This window comes from Martes martes (assembly GCF_963455335.1).
Source record: "Martes martes genome assembly, chromosome: 2".
In the NCBI taxonomy this organism is placed as follows: Eukaryota; Metazoa; Chordata; class Mammalia; order Carnivora; family Mustelidae; genus Martes; species Martes martes.
The window spans coordinates 90,415,454-90,443,167 of record NC_137889.1 but is presented as its reverse complement, the minus strand read 5'-3'; the positions used below and the strand labels follow the sequence as shown (position 1 = coordinate 90,443,167).

The following is a 27,714-nucleotide window of genomic DNA, read 5'->3' as shown; positions in this document are numbered from 1 at the left end:
GGGTAGTTCAGATGAGAGCCATAAGTCCAATCACTAAAATACTACTCTTGTTTTATAGCCTCAATAAGAAACAAACAAGTTTAATGGTAGCTTCGCAGTAAGGAATCCACTTTGCACTAATTTAATCTGTGAAAGTGAAACCAAATATATAAATGGAAGTAATAATTTACTCAAACCTTCTGAGCCAGAATCTGTCTGTAAGTCTCCCTTACAGTCTCCAAGCCCCCATGTAGTGTTTGCTGGTCTGGTCCCCATCCCCACGCCTCAGTTCATACTCTCGTATCCAGGCAGAGTCGTAGAATGTCAGGTGCGATGGTCCTCAGTGAGTAGCCTGCTGGCGCTAGCCTCAGTCCTGGGTGCTCCCGTGCGGCAGTGACGTTCTCTGGCTTCTGGGGCAGATTGTGTCAAGGCAACAAAAAAAGGAAATGAACCCGATGATTAGATTCCATAGCCTACATAGAGTGGAATCCTGTCAAAGTGAACGTGGGATCAGAGTCTAATCATGCCGGTTGGCAGATACATAATACATGCTTTTATCTTTTTTTCTTTCTCTCTGTATATAGCTATGTATTAGGACACATTTTTTGACCTATCCACATCGTATTATTATTTTATTACTGCCACTCTCCAAAATTAAATGAATACACAAATCAAATGTACTTTTATTTGTTATGTAGAGCCCTTCAGAATTGCATAATTAGAATATTCCTAATCAGCCAATTCATGTTGATTTGGAAGTATCTGTGGAAGTATTGAGGTTTAAATACTCAGCTGTTCTGGTGAAGTTAAACTTAAAAGAACATTTTTTTTTTTTTTAAGATTTTACTTATTTGACAGAGATCACAAGTAGACAGAGAGGCAGGCAGAGAGAGATAGGGGGAAGCAGGCTTCCCACTGAGCCGAGAGCCCGATGTGGGGCTCCATCCCAGGACCCTGGGATCATGACCTGAGCCGAAGGCATAGACTTTAACCCACTGAGCCACCCAGGTGCCCCAAAAGAACATTTTTAAAGGGCATAAAATACTTTATGCTTCTTATTTATTACTTGCTACTTGTCAAAAATAACCTTGAAAATTCTCTGAAAGAATGATGAAAAAGCAAGGGATCTTAAAGATCTTTTGACTAGATGCTGCCATTATACAGATAAAAAAGCTGAGGCCAAAAGAAGAAAAATGATGATTCAGGATAATGAAATCTCCTGACTTCCTCTCTGATGCCTCTTTCTCAGCAACACCAGTTATGTGTCCTGGCAAGCAGTGGGCCGTAATGGCTAAGACCAGGCACGTCCTGGGTTCACATCCCAGCTCTACTACTTTCGCAGCTTTGTGGACAAGTTAGTAAATGTGTTACAGTTTTGACCTCGGTTTCTCCGTCTTTAAATAGGCATAACAGGGACACCTGGGTGGCTCAGTTGGTTGAGCATCTGCCTTCGGTTCAAATCATAATCTCAGGGTCCTGGGATCGAGTCCCATGTCGGGCTCCCTGCTTGGCTCGGAGTCTGCTTCTCCCTCTCACTCTGGCTCCTCCCCCCTGCTCATGCTCTGTCTTTCTCAAATAAATAAATATTTTTTAAAAATAAAAATAAATAGGCCTAACAACAGACAATAATGAGTAAACAAATATTATAGTAGTCACTTAGTAAGCTTGTTGTAAGAATTAAGTGAGCTAGTATTTGCAAAGTGCTTGGCACAGTGCAGGCACCTAACAGGCATGACATGAGTGTTAGTTGATGTTATTATTGTCTTCCATAAATGTTTCCAAGTGTAGTTTCAGGAAAAACCAGCCTAAGTTGGACTTCTTTGAAACCAGAGCCCAGATCTACCTAATGACAGTGGGTGGCTCTGAACACAGAGAAGGAGTCCATAATTACTGGATCCTCCATTGCTGACCAAGGACAGATCTTACCAAACCAACCTCCGTGTGTGTGTGTGTGTGTGTGTGAGAGAGAGAGAGAGAGAGAGAGAGAGAGATACTCTAGAATAGGAAATGTCTCATTTGAAAAGACTTCAGCTGGGCCTCTAACAGGGACTCCCGTGCCCTGTCAGATGTGGAAGGAATAGCAGACAGGTAACAGAGTCAATTAGTAACTGATTAAGCAACAGTACTTAAATGTGCAGATACACAGATCAAAGTTGACACAAATAGGGGTATTCTCATTAGGAAAGTCCTCAGCTCTAGCCTGTTCCACACATTTTATTAATGACTTGAATGGAGCAACTAAGGACCCACTTATTAAATTTGCAAATAGAGACAAAGATATAAGGATTAAATTGGGATTGACAAAGCTGACAACTAAGGTTTCTTCTAACTCTGAGAGTTTGTTTGCAAGATTAACTGAACAGTTTAATAGGATTACCACTGTTAAGTTTTGGAACACTAAGGAAATTTTAAAGATTTTTTTTTTTTAATTTGACAGAGATCACAAGCAGGCAGAGAGGCAGGCGGGGGGGGGGGGGGGGGGGTTGGCGAGCAGCAGGCTCCCCGCTGAGCAGAGAGCCTGATGCGAGAGGCTCAATCCCAGGACCCTGAGATCATGACCTGAGCCAAAGACAGAAGCTTAACCCACTGAGCCACCCAGGTGCCCCAAGGAAATTTTTATAATAGGATTTCCCTCCCTATGTGGGATTTACATCTTCCAGTGTCTGGGATGTGCCCATTCCTCCTTGCACCACCGAGGACCCACCTTGAAAGACGGTAATATGTTGTGCCAGGGCGTAATGACTCTAAATAGCATGTAGTTGGAAATGAGAAGTGGAAAACATCAGCTCCTGTAATTCTAGCAGGTTTCTTCAATAAATCATCTTAGTAGCCAATTTTCTTTTGTATAGCAAATGGATCCAGCTGGCTAAACAGAGAGTAGCTATGTCGCAGTGACCACATTAATATTACTCAGACCATGTTTCTTCTTCTTGCAATGAATTTCCTTTATTTCTGTGTGTACTACAGTGTCTCAGCTGGAACTCCCCAGGACCTATTCTTTTCTATCACTTAGGTAGCATGGATATGGCTTTTATCTCTGTTACTTCTGACCTGCTGTGATGTCAGCTGTCCTGATGGATTAATTTTTCATAGAGAGACATGCCATATTTATGTCCAGTGTTCTTTGTGACAAGACACGTGACTGAAATCACAGAACTTAAGGAATTCTGGTCTAGATATAAAAACGCATTTCTTTTATGTGGTGTTTTAAGATGAAAATCTAATTTGAAACCTCTAATCTTTTCTGTTTTCCCTTTGAATACTTTCCTTGCAATATATTTGTCCATTTCATTGCTCTAGAATTACTGATTAAAATATAAACTATTTTCCAGACTAGGCACTGGGAGTGGTCGGTGAATGCATCCTTGAAACTGAATCCCTAGGTTGGCAGTGCAATTGGGCATCCTGTCCAGTAGATACTGCTCTATTCAGTTCTTCCTTTTTTGTCTAGTTGAGTGTCAACTATCAAAACATGAGTAGGCCTTGTATTTTTAGATCATTACAAACTAAAACGAAGAATAGTTGGCTTTTTTGATTTAGTTATATTGAACTATATATTATGTGTAATTTTATAAATTATAAGAGCCTTAAATTATAATTCTAAAGAAAAAAGGAAAGAGAGATCTTGCCCTTTACAACAATATGGATGGGTCTAGAGGGTATTATGCTAAGTGAAATAAGTCAGACTGAGAAAGACAATTATCATGATTTTACTTACATGGAATTTAAGAAACAAACAAATGAACAAGGGAAAAAAAGAGACAAAAAACAGACTCTTACCTATAAACTGGTGGTTGCCAGAGGGAGGGTGGGGGGATGGGTGATATAGATAAAAGGAAGTAAGAGTGCACTAATCTTGATGAGCACTGAGTAATGCAAGGAATTCTTAAATATTATATACCTGAAACTAATATAACACTGTATATTAATTATATTTCAATAAAAAAGTAAATGAATTAATCCATGGAAACCAAGAGAGAGAGAGAGAAAGAGAAAAATGCAAGCATTTTATGTTGGATGGGTGAGAAACTTCACTCCTGTTCTACATGCATACTAATGATGCAACATAACCTTTTACTTTGTTAATTGAAATTCATAATGGTTTTACATTTGTCATTTTTTAGTGAATTCATTTATGCTAACTATATCCTTTAAGAGAAAATGTCACCCATAATAAGCTAGAATTCAGCTGCGTATTTTGTATATAGCACTGGTGATATTAAGAAAAGGGCACATTGGGTCTTCTTATCTATCATTCAAGTGAGCGGTCGGGAATGCGTCTGTGTTAATGCAAAGGAAATCTGATAAATGGCTCCACAAAGCATCAAACAAGCTTAACTCAGTTCCATGATTAGTGTTGTATTGTTAATTCAGGATCATGGTACCTTTTTTAGTGGAGATCTGTTTGGATAATGGTCACAGACACTCTCATTTTGTACACAGAGGACACATAACCGAAAACTGAAAGATGACTTGTGATATTTCGAGAGATATGCTGCTAGGTTCAGACAAATTAAAGGATTTCAGGATCTAAGGTAACACCTTTTCAAACTAAACTGTTATGAGTAGAAATGTCAAACTAGCCAGCACACCCACATGCCAATATCAACATCAGACTTTGCTTTGCCTGTGCCCTCTGTCCCCCCGGCACACCACCTTGGCCTTCCCCCACCCCTTGTTTTGCTCCTTTGCCACTCTGCCCTGAGGTTATTGCTGGCTGCACCTTAACTCTTTCCCTGCCTAGCTCTGTTGATATTAGTCCTTACAGAAAATCACTGCTGTCTTAAGAATTATCATGAAATTAAAGATATAGTCTGGCCAGTTTCATAGTTCCACTTTCTGTAACTTAGCACTACACTTTTCTTATTTCTCTAGGGATTACTTTCCTCTTACCCTCTCCTTCCCTCACTTCTCATCAGTTTTTTGCTCTTCTATGCCAGTAGTTTGGAGCTGCTCATATCTGAGCCCTAATGCTTATGAGAAGCCTTCTGCAAACTTTAGTGCAAATGAGGGGCAACTTCTGGGCACCTCCAGATTTAGCCAGATACATCTACTAGAATGTTCCCTGCCACTTTTTGAGAGTAGTGGGGGGAAAAAATCTGTCTTTAACAATGCTTTCATATTTTTTTAAATAATTTGTTTTACCATCTGAGCTCCCAGAGAACTTCATTCTCTTTAAATTATGAGAACCTATGGACTTCATTCCACATAAGGTCAATTTTTTTTTTACATTAATATGCCTATCTCCCCTACTGTGGGGTCTTCAAAAATTTCAGATAATCATCCTTGTGATTGGGGCATCTGGCATGTACTAAATTGAAGCACTGTCCTGCAAGTCAGGAGATTTCGTTTTTGTCCCAACTCTTGTCATTGATTACATATTTGCTCTTAGAGTCTTCAGGTTTCAGTTTCCTTGTCTATAATCTGTTGGGTTGAATCTGTGGTTCTTAAACTTGAATGCATATTGGATCACTTGGGCAGATTTTAAAGTACTGGAGATGTCCCCTCACCTCACTGGGCCCTCACCTCAATATTCTGTTTAGTTAGCCGGGGGGTGGGGGACATTAGAAGTTATGTGTATCTCCCTTCATGATGCTAACATGCACCTGGGGTTGAGAAATCACTAAATTAGATAGCGTATGGAGTTTCAACCTAATGTTCTATGATTATGATATGAACTTTTAAAATAAAATACTGGGGCGCCTGGGTGGCTCAGTGGGTTGGGCCGCTGCCTTTGGCTAGGGTCGTGGTCTCAGGGTCCTGGGATCGAGTCCCGCATCGGGCTCTCTGCTCGGTGGGGAGCCTGCTTCCCTTTCTCTCTCTGTCTGCCTCTCTGCCTACTTGTGATCTCTGTCAAATAAATAATAATAAAAAACAAAAAAAAATCTTAAAATAAAATACTGAACAAGCACTTGTTTAAGATAGTTTTGTAGATCTGATAAACGCTTTGATAGCTGAAGGAACAAGTGTTGCTCTAGGAATCCCAGAATTTCCAAGCATGGCCAGATCCCAGCCTTGTGTAAGTCACACTAATCCCTCAGTATACTTAAAGCCTACCTTTTATGTAAATTCAGGGACTGCTACAAATAAAAACCCTACATCATCTGAGATCTATCTTTCAAATCTGATAGGATTTTTTTTTAATGCATACTGAGATGGATCTTGAAGGAAAGAGAAATAAATACTACCCCATTCCCTCCAAAAATGACAAACTGGGATGTTGTGTTGAGTGTATTTTTTTCTTAAAGACTGTCTGAAATAATTTGTACAGATTTACCCTTTGTAAAGCATTCTTCTTTTTCTTTTTCTCTTTGACCAATTTATGTAAGCATCTTATGTTAACTGTTGTCTTGAGCAGCTTCTGAAATTTCAAGTGCAAAACACGCATCTTACACATGCTAATCCCAGCACTAAGCAGAAGCACATGAACAGCTTACTGAACGCCCCAAATGGAAGGTGCAGACTCCTAGGTAAATGGGCTCTCACAAGACGAATGTGACTCCCCAGTTGTTCCAGTGAGGGACGTGCAGCTACAATGCCAAATCTCGCCCCCTGACACCCATGCTTTCCTTCTCCCTAATGCCCTCACCTGGGAGAAAGTCCTTGTCCCTGATCTGGGAGGGAAGTTGGAAGCATGCAGTATTTGCTCTCCTTCTTTAAGGTCATTCCTCCAGGTAGCCCTAGTAAATTCTCTTTGGAAAACAAGCAATGACATGGCTGTCAGATATATTGGTGATGCCAGCCAGGGCGTAGTGTCCTTCATCGGAACCTTAAATCTGAAATGCAAGTCGTTCGCATTTAAATTCAGTGCTTCCTAAACCATTCAGAACACTTGGGAAACATTTATGCGTCCGTGAGCAATTTTGACTTCTTCCCCTCCATATTTTGCAGAGCCCATCCCTACCTTCTCATGGCAGCAGGAGAGCGTGGACTCTGATGAAGCACGCCTCTCCCCACAGGCCGGACGCCTGATTCGCCAGCTTCTGGATGAAGACAGCGACCCCATGCTCTCTCCTCGGTTCTACGCTTATGGGCAGAGCAGGCAATACCTGGATGACACGGAAGTGCCTCCTTCTCCCCCAAATTCCCATTCTTTCATGAGGTATGTTTGTATTGCTGGTAAGCCAACGCATCATCGCCCTAACATTAGGAAGAATGGGAATGGTGTTGCAGGTCTGCAGAAGGACATATTGGGAATACTCCATCCTAGGACACGGGCTCTGTTGCTCTGTTTTTCAGTTGGCCCGACTACAGCGCCACATACTGCATCTCCGCTAGCACTTCCTTTCCAGAGCTATCTAAAATTTAACTTTCAGGTCTACGGTACATATTTCAGTCCTACCTTTGGAATTGTAAACGTGAGTGAGAGAAACTTAGACCCGTTGATAGGTGGGACATAGAGAGCTCAGGGTCACGAAATGAACTGGTAGTACACGTCCTTTTATTGGAGAGGATGGAGACTGTTGGGACCCCATCCCTCCGTGCTGCATCCCCACCCCCAAGCCCCTGTGCAGGCAATGAGCGCCCCACTCGATGTCCCTCACAGGCGCCGGAGCTCCTCTCTCGGGTCCTACGATGATGAGCGGGAGGACCTGACACCGGCCCAGCTCACGCGAAGGATTCAGAGCCTCAAAAAGAAGATCCGAAAGTTTGAAGATAGATTTGAAGAGGAGAGGAAGTACAGAGTAAGTGTCTCCTCGCAGGGTTTTCCTGTCCCCTCCCATTCCCTCCTGCCCCCTGACAGTATCCACATGCCAGCCTATCAGCAACTTGGAAAAGTGACAAAAAGTTAAGGGAGATTTCTGGAGAGCCTCAAAACAAAAAGGCAATAAAAACTGGATAGTAAACCCTGAGAAGCCCCAGACATCATACACCAGCATTTTCCTTGAATTGGGTATTCTTTCAAGTGATTTGGTGTTTTAGTTGACCTCCTATAAACTTCTCTGTGAGAAGGAATGGGAAAGATCATTAAATGACTCTTTATTTTGGCTAAAACTTAATTCAAAATTATCTTCTAAAATATCACCAGTACTGACCTCATTCTTCTCTCAGCTCTAAGCATTGCCCACAAGAGTGGCAGAAAGGCATTTTGCTTGGTGATCCCAGTGTAAAACGTACCCCCTCTGCTTTCCATTTGTTAGCCCAACAGCTTAAACCCTCTGACTCCTGAAACAGGACCATGGACTTCGTAGAAGTCCAGCATTTTGCCTGTGAGAAATTCTTTGAAAGCCTCAAAAATAACCAGATGTAAAGAAGGATAATGGAATTACATTCATGATGTTTGCTCTGATTGTTCATGATGAATTTTTTCCCAATGAGACTCGACTTTCTCTTCCTCTTTAAAATGATCTGATCATGGGGCACCTGGGTGGCTCAGTTGGTTAAGTGTCTGCCTTTGGCTCAGGTCATGATCCCAGGGTTCTGGGATCGAGCCCCACGTTGGGCTCCCTGCCCTGGTTCGTATACATTTACATTAGATTTTCCTTTTCTCAGCCTTCCCACAGTGACAAAGCAGCCAATCCAGAGGTTCTAAAATGGACAAATGACCTTGCCAAATTCCGGAAACAGCTTAAAGGTAGGTAAAGTTTTAGACCTCCGCCATGGTTTTCACTTGCAGAATCCACGGTATCACTGCATCCTGAGTGCCACTGCTGAAATAGTTCAGAAAAGACAAATTCCTTGACGCTGCTTCCCAGCCTTCTTGGTGTTCAGAGCACACCTTCCCCGTATCTCACCATGGTCTCCATCACAGGACAACCTGGGTCAGCTAAGATGCAAAATTCTGCCGCATTTCCCCATTTACCTAAATCATGACTTTCTGTTTGCTCTGGTGTTAGGAGAAGACCTGTAAGCATGGAGGAACATAAAAAGGATTGGGTCCTTGTCCCTCCAAAGCATGCTATCTCTTAGAAGATAGTCATATAAACAACCACATGGAGTACAAAGGGAAAGTAATTCCAAAATGACGTCTGTAAGTTGTCCAGAGAAAGCTGGCCAGAGTGAGGTGCTGGATCAGTCGGTGCTGTTCCACAGTGAGGGAGTGGGTATAGAAACATCTGCCACATTCTGAGAGCAGCAAACCTGTGGGTGTGGACAAAGCATGGATGTTACATGGCTAAAGCTTTCTCAGGAACTTGGGTTAGGGAAGCACTCCAGATAGTCCGAGAAGATGTTAGCATTTTCTCAGGTTTTACATCATAACCCAGGGATTTCAACTACTGTTGTAATTAGATAGTTTCTAAAAAAAAGATGGGACTACATGGTTACTAACACCACGGAAGAACAACTGAGGTTCAGCAGACATCAATTCTCATATGTCGCCACCCCCAACTGTTTTCAAACTAGAGTCCAAACTAAAGATATCGGAAGAGGACCTAACCCCCAGGATGCGGCAGCGAAGCAACACACTGCCCAAGAGTTTCGGTTCCCAGCTTGAGAAAGAAGACGAGAAGAAGCAAGAGCTCATCGACAAAGCCGTAAAGCCCAGCGTCGAGGCCACCCTGGAATCCATCCAGAGGAAGCTCCAGGAGAAGCGGGCAGAAAGCAGCCGTCCTGAGGACATTAAGGTGTGGGGATTCGGTAGAGGCCCCAAGCCAACTGCTAGTCAACATGGTGGAAACATAGGGCCCGACACATGGGTCCCCGTGGGAAGAGGTTACACAGCAACATCTGCTCAGACCTCCCACACCCTCGTCCCCCACACTCTTAGATGTCTGGAGAAGCAGATGGAGCAGCCCGAGAGTGTTTTCAGGGCTAGTACTTTGGTTTAGGACGACCCTTTGAAAGCAGAACACTCTCATATAGAGATTGCAGAAAGAAGCCGTTCGGGTTAACAGACAACCGTTTGATGGCTCTGGAGTAGAAGGGCTGTAGATGACCCTTTGGGACTGTGTAACTTGTGACTGTAGTCATCGCTTGGTCTGTTAAGCTAAGCCCCATGTGCCCGACAGCCTCGCTTACCTCAGCACGCCTTTGCTGCCACATGGGAGCTACAGGTAGTTGACGATGGCTCTGCTCTGCTCTCTCTGTTGCCAGGAGAAAGCCAGGAAGAGCTAACTCCTAAGTGAGCTTTGAATAGAGCTCAGAGGAACGACTGTAGGAGGATTCTTTTCAAACTTCCTTGAGGAAATTTGTTGACCGAAAGAGGCAGGAGTGTTCATAAATGTTTCCCCATCTTTGATTTCTCTCTCCTTGTGTTTATTCAGGATATGACCAAAGACCAGATTGCCAACGAGAAAGTGGCCCTGCAGAAAGCTCTGTTATATTACGAAAGCATTCATGGACGGCCGGTATGTGAATGGACTGGGTTTCCTGCTTGGGGCCAACTGTGTGGCTTTAGAAATGAATCCTCTATGTTCAGTATTTGATACGTGAGTTTTCCTGATGTTTAGGAGATGACTTCCTATTTCCAGCAGACCTAAGCTCTCTGAAGGCTAAACTGAGGAGAGATTTCCCCTGTTGAGCAGATGCTGAATTTGAGTTCCAAAGAAACACAAGTTTGCAGCTAACATGTAGTCACTAGTGTTCTGCTTCAGAGGGACTGTGGTGGAAGGGGGGTGTAGGTTGTAGATGAGTACACAAAGCTCTAGAGACTTCCCTGTCCCTAGCTCTGCCCCCATAAGCTGTCACTGACTCGAGACATTCTTGTCCCTAAAATGAAGGTGTTAAACTAGTATGATTTGCCCAAAAATTCAATCTCACTTCAGTGTAGCTGAGGCCAGTGTTTATTTGTAGAGAAGTTCCAAGCACCATCCTGCACCAGAAGTGTGAGGAATCCAAAATATGACTTTGCCTTTTCCCAGCAACAGGAAGCATTGAGAGCCATTTGTTATAAAGTGTGGTTATTTTGTGCTCATCATTAGTCCTTGGGGAGACAGTGGCACAGTAGGCTTCTGCTCTATTCCTTAAGAAACTCATAATCAGATATCCTTGTCAGTTACTTTCGGTGACATTCTGTGGAGAGTGCTGTCAAGAACCCAACAGAACAAGTTCTTAAGAGCAGCTGTAAAGAAGCAGGAAGTTTATATTCCCAGAAGCATTTGTACATAGCCAAAATTCGGAGGTCTCTTCTCCAGTCCCAGCCCCGGCTATCTAATGGAGATAGTATTTTCATGTAAAATATACTCTTTTGAATAAAGAAGCTTCCAGAATAATGCACCAGACTCTAAGATCTGTGAGGGCAGGAGTTCTGGGTTTTGTTCATCTAAAGGGGCACCTGATGTCAGCATCTAGCACAAACACCTGACACAATGTGCCCAATAAACTGTGGAATGCATCGTCTGTGGTATTTTGGGTTCTGAATGTATCAGGTTTAAATTAAAAAAAAAAAAAAAAAAAACCTGCTGGGGCTGCTGATGATTGCTTTTACTGGCCTATCCCTAGAGTGGAAAAATACTGGTGCTCCAGGATAATGGTCATGTTTCAGGCCAAGTTTTGTTTTGGATTTTTTAAAGGCATTGAACCAAATAGTAAATGCACTGGAGCTTAAACATATTGTGAAACTTGTCCTTTTCTCCTGGAGAATTCAGAATTTGGAGAAGTAGAACTGAACTCCTTCTAGCAGAGAGGATCCCCTTCTCCACTGTTGGCTCAGAGCCTTTTAAGTGTAGATCTCCTTGTGGCCACCAGGCAGGTGGGGAAGGAGGGGGGCCTTGTGCACTTTCCATCTCCAGCGTTTCGTCTTTTCCTCACATGGGTTCACCTACGACATTGATAGACTTCTTTGCCTGAGGCCCTGAGATCTCTCAGCTGCTTCCTAGTCCCAACCTTTGGGGCCAGTTAGGTGGCTTGTATGCCGGGTATCTGTTGCTCTGAGTTGGACACTGGTCCTCTCAATCTGCCTGGGCTGAGGGGATGTACGGGGACTGGAATCAGCAGACCGAGAGTCAGATCCCAGTCCTACTGAGGCCAGCCCTGGAGCTCTAGGCTACTGAGGTAGGAGTCGAGTGCTTTGTCTATACCGTAGCTGCCCCTCGTAGCTTGTCATGGACAGTTCAGACATGCACAGACACATTTACCTGTGGGCTGTCTGGCACTGAGGAAGTGGGCTGGGTGGCTTAGCAGGTGGCTCAGGGGTTCCCCAGTCAATAATGTTGTCATTTCTGCTACAAGTATATGTTCTGCTATCTGCAGCCTTCTTCTTATTAAGTGATGGACTCAGGAGAGAGAACATACCCTGTTGTAGTGCTCTTATCATTAGGAATATGAAATCTTAGTTCTTGGCCCTGCTCTATTATTCGCTTTTCTCTCATCATTCTTTTAGATGTTGGAAGGAGACCATTTTGGGTCTGGATACTAACATCTCATCGGGCAGGGAACAAGTGCTCTAGAACTCTGAGTGGCATTCATTGCTGGTTCGTGGTCCAACGCTCTGCCTCCCTCTGGAACATGGTGCCCTAGCCTCCTCAGGAAAAACAGAGTTCATTTGATATCTGGCCAGTGTGAAAATCAAAGAGTAAACTTCTCATTCTTAGGTCTGTGGTGTTGCCATGGACCCTGAACTGTAAATACCATTTGGGCAACACTCTTCCTAAAAGAAAAATACGTGGCTTTTCAGAGCTAGCCTATCATTCCAAACCCCAGCGGGGTTTTTTGGGTTTCTGTTTGTTTGTTTGTTTGTTTTTAGAAAAGCAGGTGCTCAAAGCTCATGGGTTTTTGCTGAGTCTACAGATTCTGATTTGAAAGGACAATGACTGACTGTCAGAATCACAGGCCAAAAACAGTCGCGTGCTGCTCTTGTACATTTTTTAAACAAGGCTGTTTGCTCTAACAGTACAATCCACAGAGTGACACGTGAATGAGAAACAAAACACACTCAGTTACTCAAGGGCACATAAATCCCTACTAATTATTATGAAAGCATGTCCTTTCAACACTTAAGGATCTCATCAAAAGACCGTGTCACAGAAAGTACAACACATAACTACAGGTCACTGTGGTACACATCACTCCTTGATGAGAACCTAGAAGGAATGCATTGCTTCTCAGAGCTTCTGGTTTCTCCTTGAGTCTCTTTCTCATCAGTATATTTTCATGTTATGCTCTAATATCTTGGGAACTAACATGACACGAAACACACTCTGTTCAAATTTAAATGCAGACTCTGAAGCCTTATATATATATACTGCCCTTTGTCTGTCTGCTATTTGGGATGATCTGATCTTTGCCCAGTCGACTATTATTACCTGATAATAAAGAGGAGAGAGTTGTCTCTTTCTGAGTTGATGGGCCAAAATGCAGTAGTTATAAGAATGCATCTCATTTGTCTTCTCCTGCTAGTAGTTTTATGATTCAGTGGTACCTTCCACACACAAACTCAAGCCAGTTGTTTTACTAAGATTTTGAGGCTATATAGTTACTTGTCTGTCTGTGGCATCATTTCTCACAAAGTGGTGCTTCTAGCCACTGTTTATAGGTAGAGGTCTTGTGAGCTCAACCTAGGCAGAGCTCTGAGCCTGGAAGGCAGAATTTTCTATATTAAGAGAACAACTTGGTCAAACCCTCTTAGAGGAAAATGCTTCATCGTGACATTTTTAGTATGTCTTCACTGTGCTATGATCCTACTTTACTTCGTATCTTATTTGTGAATGGAAAGAAAACAACTGGGAGTCCTTAAACCTGGGTTCTTGACCCAAATCTATTGCCTTGGGCGAGTCATTGCCCTCTCCAGGGCTTAGTTTCATCGTATGAAAAAGTAAGGCTCTTCTAGCTCTGACGTTCCAGGGTTCTAATTCTGTCCTTATCTCCATATTAAAATCCTGAGTCATTTTCTCTTTCACCTGTGCGGCACACTGTCCAGGTAACAGAGCCTGAATGGGTGTTTCTGTAAGGAAGTTTTATTTAAGGCTAAGACAGAAACCATCACAAAAGATAAAGGCAGGCAAATGCGGTTGTCTAATTGGGCCTTTTGTAATTGTGTCCAAGACTTTCCCCTGTTTAAATGTGGATTAACTATTGGCTGGTGTTCCCTTGGTACCTGGAAATATTATTTGAGACTTTATAGAGCAACCAAATAGAGTAGTAAAGGAACATTAAAGATTTCTTTAATCAAAAATGAAGACTGGGGCACTTGGGTGGTTCATCAGTTAAGCGTCCGACTCTTGATTTTGGGTCAGGTCATGATCTCAGGGTCCTAGGATTGAAGCCCATCTTGGGCTCCATGCTCAGCATGGAGTCTGCCTGAGATTCTATCTCTCCCTCTCCTTCTCCCCCCACTCGTGTGTTCTCTCCACATAGATAGATAGATTGATAGATAGATAGATAAATAAAATCTTTTTTTTTTAAGCAAAGACAGAATGAGAGGAGCTGCTTTTGCCCTTTAGAAGTTTGCATCTAGGTTTTTATATTATTCTGATTTATGCACAAAAATACATCTTAGTAATAACCCTATTCCCACACATTGGAAAGCCATTCAGAGCTCCCATCTAAATGAAAATTTAATAAAGGTTTGAAGCAAGAGGAGTAAAAGTGTAATAGAAAATACGATGTATTACATGCTTGGCCTAAAGTCATTTCCAAGCAACTATAGATCACAAAGATTTTCTAATCTGAATTCTGCAGTTTACCAATCAGGAAATCAAGGCTCAGAGAATTTTACTGGCTCTTCAAAGGCCTGTTTTTCATCAATAACAAAATCTCCAAGCAGCCAGTGACTCAAGAATAAGAGATATCAACTTCCAGTTTTCCCATGGTCCATTTAATATCAGCAGACCCCCCCCCCTTTTTTTTTAACAGTTCATCCACGGCCCTGCTTTGTTTATGGAACTATTGGCTAGATTTTGGCTCTACTAAAAAATCCAGTTCTGATAATTGCATGTGATGTGGTTTTATGATTTAGTATCACCAAGCCTTTGGCTTCAGATACAGATCACGAAAATAATTCTGGTGTAAATCAAGTAGTATTAATTCTTTTCACTGCTCAGATTTAAAGATCTCTAATATTTCTGGTGTTTAGACACGTCTATCAAATGCCAGTGTTAACTTTGTTGGAAATAGGATGGGACCAGAGTCAGAAACTGGACTCTATCAAATCACTCACAGGTGATTAGTTCCTGAGGATCATCAATTTAAAACATGAACAATTCATAGAAAATCTAAATATCAGTCATAAGCCAAAGAATTGAGCCAATGATCCTCTTCATCTGCTCCAACTAGAAAATGTGAACAAAGAATTAGAGAGGAAACTGGCTTCTGTCAGATTTGCCACATCTGGCTGGTTTTACCAGCAAAGTCTCCTCCTAAAATCCACACTCTGCCTCTACAATCCAGAAATGTTTCTGCCAAGCAGCAAAGAATAGGATGCGAGTCCACAATGGGAGATGCTGGCTCCTTATTATTGTTATTTTTCCTAGGTCTTTTGTCCACTGAACTATCGATTGTTGATCTTGCGCAGTATTTTCACCACACGTCATGGGTTGACAGCTAGGATGTGCCTTAGCCTCATCCACAACACATTTCCTGGATATACATTGTGTTTAAAAAGTGATTCCATGTGTCCCAGTCCTGAACTGTGTCATTTCACACGTGAGATCATACAGGCCCCTCCGTTTCTACTCCTCGGACTTACCTGTGGCTGTTGTTGAACTGTCGTTGAAGTATAACGTAAATACAGAAAGAAGCCCAAAGTGTAAATACATGTCTTGATGCATTTTCACCAAGTAAACGAGTCCAGGTAACCAACATCCAGACCAAGAAACAAACGTTGCCAGTCCTCCTCCAGAAGCCCTGCTCCTTGTCCCCTTCCAGTCAATACCAAGACCTCCGCTCCACCGAGGAAAACCATTATCTTGACTCTAAAGCTTAACTTCTGTTTGCTTCTCTCTGAACTTACTAAGTGGAATCTTACGGTACTGTCGCGTCGGTAGTATCTGGCTTATTTTACGTGGCTGTCTTTTTGTGGGGTCAGTGTATGATATTGCCTGTAGCTGTGGCCACTCATCCTCATTGCTGTGCAGTGTTCAGTTGGGGGAGCGTGTCCGTTCTGTTGCTGGGCGTGTGGGCGGTTTCCAGTTTGCAGTTATTATAAGTAGTGCTGCTGTGAACATTATTCTGTGTGTCTCTTGGTGAGCTTGAGGCCACACTTGGTGGTGGTGTTTTTTTACCCTTACAAGCAGAACCGAGGACTCACGTGTGCCACTTTAGCAGACACTGCCAAATAGTGGTCCAGAGTGCTCCGCTCTAAGCAGCAGTGAAGGAGAGTTCCAGTCCTTCCGCATTCTCGCTGACCCTTGACACCATCTGTTGTCTCATGTTAGCCATTGCCGTGGGCGCGTCTAGTAGGAACACCTCTCGTTTGATCCTCAGTCTTTCTTATGTAAAATAACTTCTGTGTTCCCTTTCATTTTGGATGGTCATCTTCTATGAAATGCCCGTTTTAAAACTCCTTTTGATACGGCAACTAACAATAGGAAAATGCCATGTGCTTTTCAATATTGTGTTCTTAGGAAGAAATAGAAAAGATTCTTAGTGCTGTTCATAGAAAATAAGTCCCCAAGATGTTTCTGCCCAATGAGAGTGACCTGTCCTGGCAGGTGAAGTTTGTCCAAAGATCACTTACTGTTGACCACTTTGAGAAAGGCAGATATAAAAGGTTACAAAGGAGTAATCCATTTGTGCATAACCCACAGTTGTCTTCAGAGTGGAAGGCCCAGCAGGCCCCTAATACCATTTGCTCTTCCTTACCTCTGTAATTCTTGCCTTATGTGTCCAGGGAAAATAAAGTGCAGAAGACAGACCGCAAACTTGAAACAAAGAGGAAATACAGAAAGAAGGAATTTAAGTAATCTCTGTTGGCATTTAAGTAAAGAAGGGAAATGCATGCATACCTATACACTTGGCATACACATTTATGTTTGAAATACTCTCTCACTTCACACATACTAATGGAATATTTCCATTATGTCAGGCACTGAGGTAGTTTCCAGGGATCCAGAAACACCTACTGTGCTCTCAGGGGGCTTATAGTCTTGAAGAAGAGACAGATGTGCCAACAGATAGTTACTGTAGAGTATCTGCTGGGGCTGCTGTAATAAAATACCATACTCAAGCACCTTATAAACAACAGAGATTTATTTGTCATAGTCCTGGAGACTGGGAAGGCCAAGAGCAAGGAACTGATAGATTCGGTGTCTGGTGAGGGCCCTTTCCTGGTTCACAGGCAGCCAATTTCTTGCTGTCCTCACATGACAGGAGGGGTCAGGGGACCTCCTGGGGTCTCTTTTACAAGGGCACTACTCGTGTTCGTGGGGGCTCCACCCTCATGACCTTACCACCTCCCAAAGCCCCAGTGCCCGATACCATCACATGGGGCACTATGTTGGAGGGAACATGCACATTCGGTCGCTAGCAAAGCATGTGTGGGGTTATGAAGTGTACACAGGTTGCAGTAGATGACACAGAGGTGTGTGAGCAGGTCTCTCAGAGTGGGGAAGAAGTGTTGGAAGAAGGCTGCATGGGGGAGGTGGCTCCTCTGCCAAACCAAGGAGCAGAGAGGAGGCTGTTCCAGGCTATAGGGAACTAGGCAAAGAGGGATGCGACGCCCTGGTTTTTCTCTGGAGCTTGAGGTCTGACAGGAAGAAGAGGTAGCAAGTGATGACGGGCTTCTAGTACAACACCAGGGGGTTCGCCTGGTTCCTCCCCACTGCCTGTGGACACAGTCCCTTCTACGTCTGTGAGTGCTCTGCCGGATCTCAGGGCACTGGAGAGGAGACCATCCGTGCAGTCTATTGGCAGGTGTTTCTTGAAAACCTACGGCTTGCCAGAATCTTGTCCTTAAAAACAAAAACAACTTCATGGAGGAGAAAGACCTGTAAAACAAAAGTAATAAAAACTGATCACAGGGGCGCCTGGGTGGCTCAGTGGGTTAAAGCCTCTGCTTTCGGCTCAGGTCATGGTCCCAGGGTCCTGGGATCGAGCCCCGCATCGGGCTCTCTGCTCAGCGGGGAGCCTGCTTCCCTCTCTCTCTCTGCCTGCCTCTCTGCCTACTTGTGATCTCTGTCAAATAAATAAAATATTAAAAAAAAACTGATCACAGAGCTGCACAGTTTAAGGATTATCATAGAAATATATGCTTTCTTCTTCCCTGGATCTGGAAAATTGTAAATCACTTTGAATAGTTTAAACAGGGAACCAATCATGGTCATAGCTTTGATTGAGGAAAAGCAATATGACAATGGCGTGATTTCCAAAGATCTGCCGCTGAAGTAGATATTTTAAATGTTCTCTGACTAAATACTACCACCCGTTTACATGAGTTTTGCAAGAATGGGGAGAGTGGAGCTGAATCCTCTGGATTTCCCTCAGGCCCAGAGCATGCTTGAGCCGCTGCTAGCCTGACTAGCGGAGGCAGCTTCTTAGCTCTGATGCTCTCATTTTCAGGTAAGCAAGAATGAGCGTCAGGTAATGAAGCCACTGTACGACAGATACCGTCTGGTCAAGCAGATCCTGTCCCGAGCCAACACCATCCCCATCATTGTGAGTATGGCACCTTTCTGTGCTTGACCGCCTGAGGGATGGGCCCTGGCTGTGGTGAGAGCACCCCACCCTGCCTTCTCACTGAGGAGCGGGCTTTTATAGTTAAACCTGGCATGAATACTTATGGCCCATCAGCTTGGGGCATGAAGAATGTATCTACGACTTTTGAGACTACATTTGCCCAAATGAGCAAATCTGAAGCTGCTAGAATTTTGCTTTCTTCCGGGCAGCATGCTTTGATGTAGCTGTCCATCTGACTGGTGCTGGGCTGACCCCCCCACCCTTCCCTCAGAGACCAAGCGCCAGCAGGACGGGGCTGTGATTTCTCCAGGCCCTTTCAGTTCCATAGGCCTCTCCAGTCCCAAATCTTCTCTCTCCCTCCAAGAGAGGGATAGTCCTGCTGGGAATCCTCTCTAGGGAGAAATCCTAGGACCTCCAGAGAGCAGCCTCTTTGGGGAGGCTCTAGAGAAGCTGAGGTGAAACTAAAGGAGGGAGCCTAGTAACTGGGCGGCTGCTGTCACCGGCCGCCATCCTCTGACTGACACGCAACTGCTTTTGGCCTCTGAATTTTGATTTTGTCCAGAATAGGGACCAGCAGCTTGCGTTCAGGCACTGGCCAGCTTGCCCTCCTTCCATGTTCCAGTATTTCCCCCCATATTTCCACCCAGTTTGTGAGTGAACCTTACTGCCCTGTCCATCTCCTGGGGCATCCTTTGCCTCTGGCCCAGTGCTCTCCTCCCCGGGAGTATGGGGGGCTTTCTCTGCTGACTTTTAAACTTTCTAATAAGCAGCCACAGCCTTGCTTTTATGTTGTTGTTAAAATGGAGATGACATCTTAGCTGCTGATCTTAGTTCCTGCTTTAAATCTCCTTGTTTCTTTCTTTCTTTTTTTTTTTTTTTAAGATTTTCTTTTTGGGGTGCCTGGGTGGCTCAGTCAGTTAAGTGTCTGCCTTTGGCTCAGGTTATGATCCCAGAGTTCTGGGATTGAGCCCCACGTCAGGCTCTGCGCTCAGTGGGAAGCCTGCTTCTCCGTCTCCCTCTGCAGCTCCCTCTGCTGTTACCCCTGCTTGTGTGTGTACATGCTCTTTCTCTCTCTCAAATAAATAAATAAAATCCTAAAAAAGAGAAAAAGAAAAAAGAAAAAAAAAAGATTTTCTTTTTAAGCAATCTCTACACCTAACGTGGGGCTCAAACTCACAACCCTGAGATCAAGAGCCACATGCTCCACCTACTGAGCCGACCAGGTGCCCCTCCTTGTTTATTTCTAAGATAAGATCTTTGTATTTCTTTTATTTCTTTTAACAGTGTATCTGTGCCTAGGAATGAGGGAGGGTCCAGACTTCAGGCAGGTGTGTTAGAAGAAAGCGACTTCTCTAGAAATTCTTCCCAGAATAAATTAGTGAACTAACCAACGAAAGGATTTGATCTAAGGACTCCTTTCCTTGTCCAGTCAGGAGCCCTGTGTGCCCTCAGCAGGTGTCTCTCAATAAGGAGAATGTGCAGTAGGGAGGCTGCACAACATCTGAATCCCCTCAGCAGCCTATGTTGTGCTCGAAGCTTCTCACAGTTCCTGGGTTCTCATTCCTCTGTCATCAGGGAGGAGAGGGGAGGAGGAGCAGGCCAGCGTCTCTCCTCAGGCTCCTTCTGCGTTCAGTTAGCATGCTCGTGGGCTAGTCTTGCTGTCCTGTGGCCTCCTTGGCTTGGGGCTGTGGGCTCTGGAATGAAGCAGTGCCTCGGACAAGAACTTTGGTTGTCTCCGGTTTTCTTGGGACTGTTTGGCAGGCAGGGGTTAGGGTGTATAGTTCAAAGTCAGTGATGAATCCTAGTGACCCAGAGGAAGCAGAGGCCTAGAGGGCAGGGGAGAGGGGTTCGAAGTATAACCACCTTGTCCACACCTGTTGCAGGGATCCCCCTCCAGCAAGCGGAGAAGCCCTTTGCTGCAGCCAATTATCGAGGGCGAAACGGCTTCCTTCTTCAAGGAGATAAAGGTGAAGACATCTCCCAAACTGGCTTCCATTCTCTCCCTGCCTCCCCTCCTCCTGTGGATGAGGGGGAGGGCAGTGGTGCTCGTGCTGTGCCTTCAGAATCATCAGCTGCTCGTAACTAACCACCAGCAGCGCCCCCTTACGGATCCTAGGGCCAAGCTGATCTCCTTGGTTTCATCTCATCCCCCTGCTTTTTTGTACCTTGCTGTCGTTTGCTTTGTTCTCATTTTGCTTTCAGGGATTGGGTGGGGTGTGGTGGTTCACAATATTTTTTGGGTTGTTTTCCTCTATTTGGAATGGATTTTCTGTATTCCAGAAACTTTTTCAATGAACTCATTGGGTAACTTTCCTAAAAATCTTATTTACTGAGTTTCTAGAAAACCTAGAATTAACAAAGGCAATCTAGATAGCACACGACCAAAAAAAACTATCATTTCGCAGACAGGTATCTTCCTTACCTTTGCCCGATTTCCTGGTGCCGTCTCACCCACTCCTCCTGCCTTTTGCCTTGCCCCTGGCACATGTAGTCCTCGGGATGCAGTTGATGATCTCCTGATCTGTGAATGCAGTGCCATCGCCACCAGCCACTGGAATCTGTGCTCTGGTGTTTTTTACCCCAGGAGTAATTTTGGGTTCTATACAGGTAATCCTTGTCCTCAGTGGCCCCTTTAGCTAGAACGGGAAGTAGACTCCGTGCCCCCAGGTCTCTGTGTCTCTGTTGGGACCTACCTGGCCTGGATCACAGTTTTGTTTCTAGGTGACTTAACGAACTGGACTGCCTTCCACAGTGCTCTAGAAATGAAAAACCAGATTCTTTTTTTTTTTAAATCAGTGATTGTTCGTTAGCAATTGGAGTTTCACTTGTCATATTTCTGAGAAAGTCCTAAGCCTGGGGTGGGCATTTATCTACTGTAGTTAGAAATAGTATCCCAGAACCCAAGGGCCTCATTCCCACAAGGGACACCAGTTGAGAACCACTCCATTGTCCTGCCTGGTCCTCATCATTATAACTGAGGTAAGGTACCAGAAGCTGCACAGTCTTTGATCTTATTTATTTTTTCCCTTTTCTTTGTTCTTAGGGGCCTTCAGTATTTCATATACCTAATTATAAGGTATTAGGCAATGATTACACTCACTATTCATATTCTTTTACCTAGAACTCGTTCTGTAAAAATGCTCTAAACAAAACAGTTAGGCAAATGTGCTCTATTATATTTTAAAAATGGGAGCTATTTTCTTATAATAAGACTTGATGTTGATGAAAGAAGAAAAATTTTGTCTGGCTGGTAATTTCACATGAGAATGAAGTCACCGTAATTGAAGAAATTTGGGCAATTTTGTGTATTGAAAATGAGCAATAGAACTGTTGCTAGATAAAAATGTGTTCTTTAACACATCCAAAATATGATATTTAATAAATAATTGCCTCATTAAATGAATGGAAGATATATTAATGATGCACTTTTTAAAAGAGGGCATTCTTCCAAATCTTTTTGTTCAGCTCAGTTTATTTTTTTCACAAGTATATTTTGGCCATGGCTCTTCTTCTGGCCCACGTGGTGGTCAAAATTTCAGATAATTTTGCAATGCTTACATTGCTTTTGTAAATAGTGTTGTCTTTTAGTTCATTTTGTTCCAACTGGCCAGGCTTATTAGCATGCGTTTGGACTGTACTAAGTCTTGGCAATTCTGAGACAATTTAGAATTTGATGTGGGTTCAGATCAGAAGATTGTATCAAGGTGGTTTCCTTAAAAGCCACCCCTGGTTTTAAATGCTTATGGTAGGAAACCAGCTGTGTGTGAAATAGAACCAGCCCAGTTTCTGAAGCCCTAGATCTTCCTAGATCCTAGAGATAGTCCAGTCAATTCTCCTATCCAACATAAGAATTTCCTTTAAAACTTACCTGACAGAATAGAGACATAATCTCTAAGAAGTGATTCTGTCCTCAAGCTTGGAAAATTTATGGCAGTGGAGAAGGGCACTCATTCCATGGGGCTAAGCATCAATAGTAACTAAAAACTTATACTATATTATTAGTTTTATCATTATCAATATTAGAATACTGAGTCAATAATAATTATATGACATGCAGTTTCAGAATGTGTAAGTTTGATAAGTACAAAGATAACTTAAAATTACAATATTCGTAGTTGTTATTAATGTATTGCTTTCTACGTAATAGGTTGAGTGTTGCCTGTTGGAACAACATGGGAGTGAGTGTAACTGCCGCTTCCTTGAGAGCCCTCCATACCTTAACCATCGCCTGCCCTGTCCACTCTCACCTACGGCCTGTGGAAGTTTTTTCTCCAAGTTCTTCTTACTATTCCTCATGCAATATTTGTCCCAGACCTTCCAGCAACCTCGTGGTTCTGCTCTAATCCCACCAGTTTATCTCTGTCCCTCTGATACACTGATAGCCAGAACTGAACGCTGCTTTAGATAGGACTTCACCAGCAAGATAGATAGTGGACCAAGGACTAGTCCTGATCTTTATCTGGATGGTCGGGGCCCTTTGTTTGACTAGTCTATGCCTACGTGACTCTCAATGTGTTGTGAGTTCATCGTTCTCTTTCTAGGGCAGCATGCATCCAGCTTCTGCACTGTAGACATTTTGGGGCCAGATAGCTTGCTGTCGTTGGGGGCTGGCCTCCAGCCACCAGATGCCAGTAGTGCCCAACAACCACCCCCTTCCCAGTTGTGACCAAAACTATCTCCAGACCTTGCCAAAGGTCCACTAGGGTCAAAATCACCCCCAGGTGAGAACTACTGCCCATGGCCCCATCTCACTGCCGATTGATACAATCCCTCGCTTCCCTTTCCATGGGTTGCTTGTCATCTATGTCCAACTTTTTTTTCTAACCTAAATTGTAGGACCTGGAATTTTTTTGCCACACTTCTATTCCAGCCCCATGAAATTGATTAAATCTAGATTTTGTATTCCAACATACCAAATATCCATCCCTTCTTTGTATTTTCTGTGCATTTTGTGAATATGCCTTTTGGGTCTTTTACCCAAGTGATTGATGAATATTGAGTAAGGCTGGGTCAGGTCAAGGACCTGTTATAGACTTCCCTTCAGATTCACATCACCATTGCATCATCACTCTGTACAGATTTTCACAATCAGCTTTCTTTTTTTTTTGTTTGTCTGAAAATTTTATTTTTTTTTTTTAAAGATTTATTTATTTATTTATTTGACAGACAGAGATCACAAGTAGGCAGAGAGGCAGGCAGAGAGAGAGAGGAGGAAGCAGGCTCCCTGCCGAGCAGAGAGCCCGATGCGGGGCTCGATCCCAGGACCCTGGGATCATGACCTGAGCCGAAGGCAGAGGCTTTAACCCACTGAGCCACCCAGGCGCCCCTGAAAATTTTATTTTTTAAGTAATCTCTGCACCGAACATGGAGCTGGAATTCACAACTCCGAGAAAGAGTCATATGTTCAACCAACTAAGCCAGCCAAGCACCCCATCAGCATCCTTTCATAGATCAGCTCACCTCATTAATTATTGAATTCCAGATATTATGCCATTCCTATCAAAAAAGGAAAAATGGTTAGTTTCCATCATTTGTTTTAAGGGAGCCATTTCTAGTCACTGTTGATCACGGACTCTTTCTTAGTTGTTCATATATTATCTATGTGTTCATTCCTTCTAGGATCTACGCAATAGCCCCAACAAATAGATGGTCATATAATTTGAAGATATAGTTTGTCATTTCTTTTTTTTTCTATGATTTTTTACAGCTTGCTGAGAATAGTTTTGTTAAGCTCATCTTTGAATACATGATTTCCCACTGTAGGCAAGACACATTCTCACGTTTTTAAGTTCTCTTAAGACTTTGGGATATAACTGATTAGGCCTAGACACCTGATTTTATTTCTTATCTGTCTTGTACTGTAATACTCTTCCAGTAATTTGTATTTTTCTTTTAAAACTGGATTACTGCACTGTTTGACTGACATTAATTAAGCACTTACCATATGCAGGCATTGGCTAAGCTCTAAGTAGTGAATAGACAGACCCAAATCCCTGCCTCCACGGAGTTTAGGGCCAGGTGGTTCTACCTGGCCTTCCTCATCCAGGGAGGGGGGAGTGCAGGGGGCGAGGCGCTGTCAGAAGGTTGATCTGGAGCCTCTGGACCAGGTGTGCCTTGTCAGGTACATACCTTATCTCAAGCAATCCTTCTAAAAATTACAGAGGGTGGGAATTGTTACTTCCTTTTACAAAAAAAAAAAAAAGAGAGAGAGAGAGCAAGAGAGAGAGAAACTTTTAAATTACTAATTTTAAAAGTCACTTTTATTCTATGCATTTAAAAATGTCTTTAATAATTTCAGTTTTTAAAAATTAACCATGAGACATTTACTCCAACTGAGAGATGGGAGATCTGAAGTCACAGCAGAGAGAATCTGGAAAAGCTACCTAGTTTTTGCCAATTTTATCTTCATGCCTTCAGAGCAGTACTTTCATCACAGTTTTGTACTGGTCCTTGTTTTGTTTTGTTTTTCCTATTTGTTTATTTGTTTATTCACATGATTTTTCATCAGAGGCACCATTGCAAACATAGCAACTTTATGGTAAGAAAACCCACCGCAGGCAGTTTGCATACTTGTACCTTGACTACCAGTGGAACTGCACCTGCTTCCTGGGATTAATTTGTTGCATTGGTGCTGGAGCCACTTGATTTCAATGGAACAATCGATATTATACTTGCTATTGTTCATGTAGCTGTGCCCTGAATCACTTTTTAAATTTTCCAGTTATGGGGCACCTGGGTGGCTCAGTGGGTTAAGCCACTGCCTTCGGCTCAGGTCATGATCTCAGGGTCCTGGGATCGAGTCCCGCATCGGGCTCTCTGCTCAGCAGGGAGCCTTCTTCCCTCTCTCCCTCTCTCTCTGCCTGCCTCTCTGTCTACTGTGATCTCTCTCTGTCAAATAAATAAATAAAATCTTTTAAAAAAAAATTTTCCAGTTATTAGGATATTCTCGTCTGCTCTGACTGTATATTTTGGCAGTAAATTGCTTCTTTTAAAATCTTCCATTCAGACTGATATGATTTCATCCTTAGACTTAAATTGGCACTAAGAAACTCTTAATTTGACTTCATTGTTTTTCTAATTCCATTGCCAAGATAGAGAATATCATACTTTTCTTAGAATCTTAGATGCTGGAAAATACAGCTGTGGCCCTTGGATGTTCCTTGAAAAAAGAACTTAAGTGTGTTAGGATTCCAATCATGAGAACATAAATGTTTTGATCTCAAAACTTTCCTAAAACTCTGTGCATCAGAAACCACAAAATATTTTATAATCACAACTCTTAAATAGAAACACTATATTGTTCCATTTCTGTAGATGTTGATAGCTTAATAAAAAATATTGTCCAAGGCCCACAACTAATGGAATCCCTAAAGCACTGATGGCTGGTGGTGGATTTTGTTATGTATTATCCCAGAGCTGGGGATTTTGAGATTCTTTTGAGATTCAGTTGATTTAGAGTATAAATTATAATGGTGGTTCCTTCATACCCTGTGTTTAGTGTTGGTGTTACTTACTGTGTTCATGTAGACTTTCAGCTATAGATGGATATAATGTATGTATGTGTTGCTAAGTGTAGATACAGAAGAAACTGTATGATGTCAGATAATTAAGTGACCGTTACATGATACTTACAATGCAAGAGTGCCAGGAAAAGTAACCGGGTTTTTATCGGGGTTGCTTTGCATCTCCAGGAAGAAGATGAGGGTTCGGAGGATGATAGTAACACGAAGCCAGACTTCACGGTCACTCTGAAGACCGATTTCAGTGCACGCTGCTTCCTGGACCAATTTGAAGATGATGCTGATGGGTTTATTTCCCCGATGGATGATAAAATACCATCGAAGTGCAGCCAGGACACCGGGCTTTCAAATCTCCATGCTGCTTCAATGTAGGTCCTGTCCACAATGGTGTTGAAATGTTTGGGTGAAAATACAGTTCTTAATATTTTAGCCTTTCTATTTAAATAAGTTGTCTAACAAAACACAAGTCATTTACCTGGGGGACATCCACGTGGTTAGAACAGTGAATCTTTTTTAGCTTCAGACTCCATGTTCTCTGTTCTCCATCCCCTGTCCCTGGAGGGAGCACTGAGATCTCGAGTGAGCAGCCAGGTCTCCCGATGGCACTGCACAGTTCTGTATGCCACAGCTCTTCATTTAACATGGACCGAGAGCCGAGGTCATCTTTCTTTCAAAGCAAAATACGACAAAGTGCCATGGGATTCCACAAGCCCTGAGGATTCATAAGCAGCAGGGATTGACGGGAGCCCCAGGAGCCGGACCTGTTGTCAGGACGTTTGGCATGCAGAGGATGGAAGACCTCCATTTCTGCTGTCCCTCAGCTCCCCAACAGTTCTTGCATTTACATTCTTCCCCCGGTCTCCACAGCCCCTATCGAGTTGCACATTCATTGTATGTGTAACAATTCAGATTTAACCCAGTTTTCTTAAAATTTTCTGCCCTTCTCAGACCAGAACTCTTGGAACACCTTCAGGAAATGAGAGAAGAAAAGAAAAGGATTAGAAAGAAACTCCGGGATTTTGAAGACACTTTTTTCAGACAAAATGGAAGGTAGCGCCTGTTTCCTCTTCCCTAACTCCTGCCCCTCTGCACACACACCCCTCCGTTTTTCCTGTCAGATCTCTGCAGTGTCTCCCAAGTGGGAAAGCCTCTGCATCCTGCCTGTAGCCTAGTCCTTTGGAGGTTCACTGTGGGAGAGGGAGGGCTGTGTGAAAGAAATGCTCCTGGGTTAGTCTCCAAGACTGATGTGAATTCAGCTAACATTTACACAACCAACCTGTCACCTCAAATTCTAATCTCAAATGAGCAACTTGAAGCTATGTTTCCAGTTGATAGCATTGCTTTTTGGTTTGGGTTTGGGGAGGGGAGGTGTTGTCTTAATAGGCTAGAAGGAGAAATAAGGAAAGGGCAACTTTTAGGCTTATTTTAAAAGCAAAGGTGATCGTTGTCGGGTCTGAATGAAACATGTGTGAGAAGCAGTAAGTCCCCAAAACTGACAGGGTGCCTTTCCCGAGTGAGTTTCAAGACATGAGGTAATCAGCCTTGTAGAACATCATCCTAAGGAATAGCATCCCTGTTTGCAAGTGACTGCACATAGTGCATACCAGTTCACAGCATGAGACGAGGGTAGGACAGGGAAGAGATTTGCATCTCTTACATTAAGTTTTAATACCTTAAGATGATTTCATTTTAATCCAAACTATTTAAATGGTGTAAATATAGT

The 27,714-nt window shown here is 43.1% G+C and overlaps 1 protein-coding gene across 2 annotated transcripts in view; it reads left to right on the top strand.

Annotated features, from left to right (window-relative positions):
* FAM13A (family with sequence similarity 13 member A) overlaps positions 1 to 27,714 on the top strand; it is a 325,186-nt gene that overhangs the window by 293,456 nt on the left and 4,016 nt on the right. For both annotated transcript variants that reach the window (XM_080797468.1, XM_080797469.1), the window contains 9 exons: positions 6,871 to 7,081; positions 7,526 to 7,664; positions 8,473 to 8,554; positions 9,325 to 9,545; positions 10,185 to 10,268; positions 18,355 to 18,450; positions 20,355 to 20,438; positions 26,163 to 26,359; positions 26,940 to 27,041. In XM_080797468.1, the coding sequence (XP_080653594.1) occupies positions 6,871 to 7,081; positions 7,526 to 7,664; positions 8,473 to 8,554; positions 9,325 to 9,545; positions 10,185 to 10,268; positions 18,355 to 18,450; positions 20,355 to 20,438; positions 26,163 to 26,359; positions 26,940 to 27,041 (1,216 nt within the window). The remainder of the gene's footprint in view (positions 1 to 6,870; positions 7,082 to 7,525; positions 7,665 to 8,472; positions 8,555 to 9,324; positions 9,546 to 10,184; positions 10,269 to 18,354; positions 18,451 to 20,354; positions 20,439 to 26,162; positions 26,360 to 26,939; positions 27,042 to 27,714) is intronic.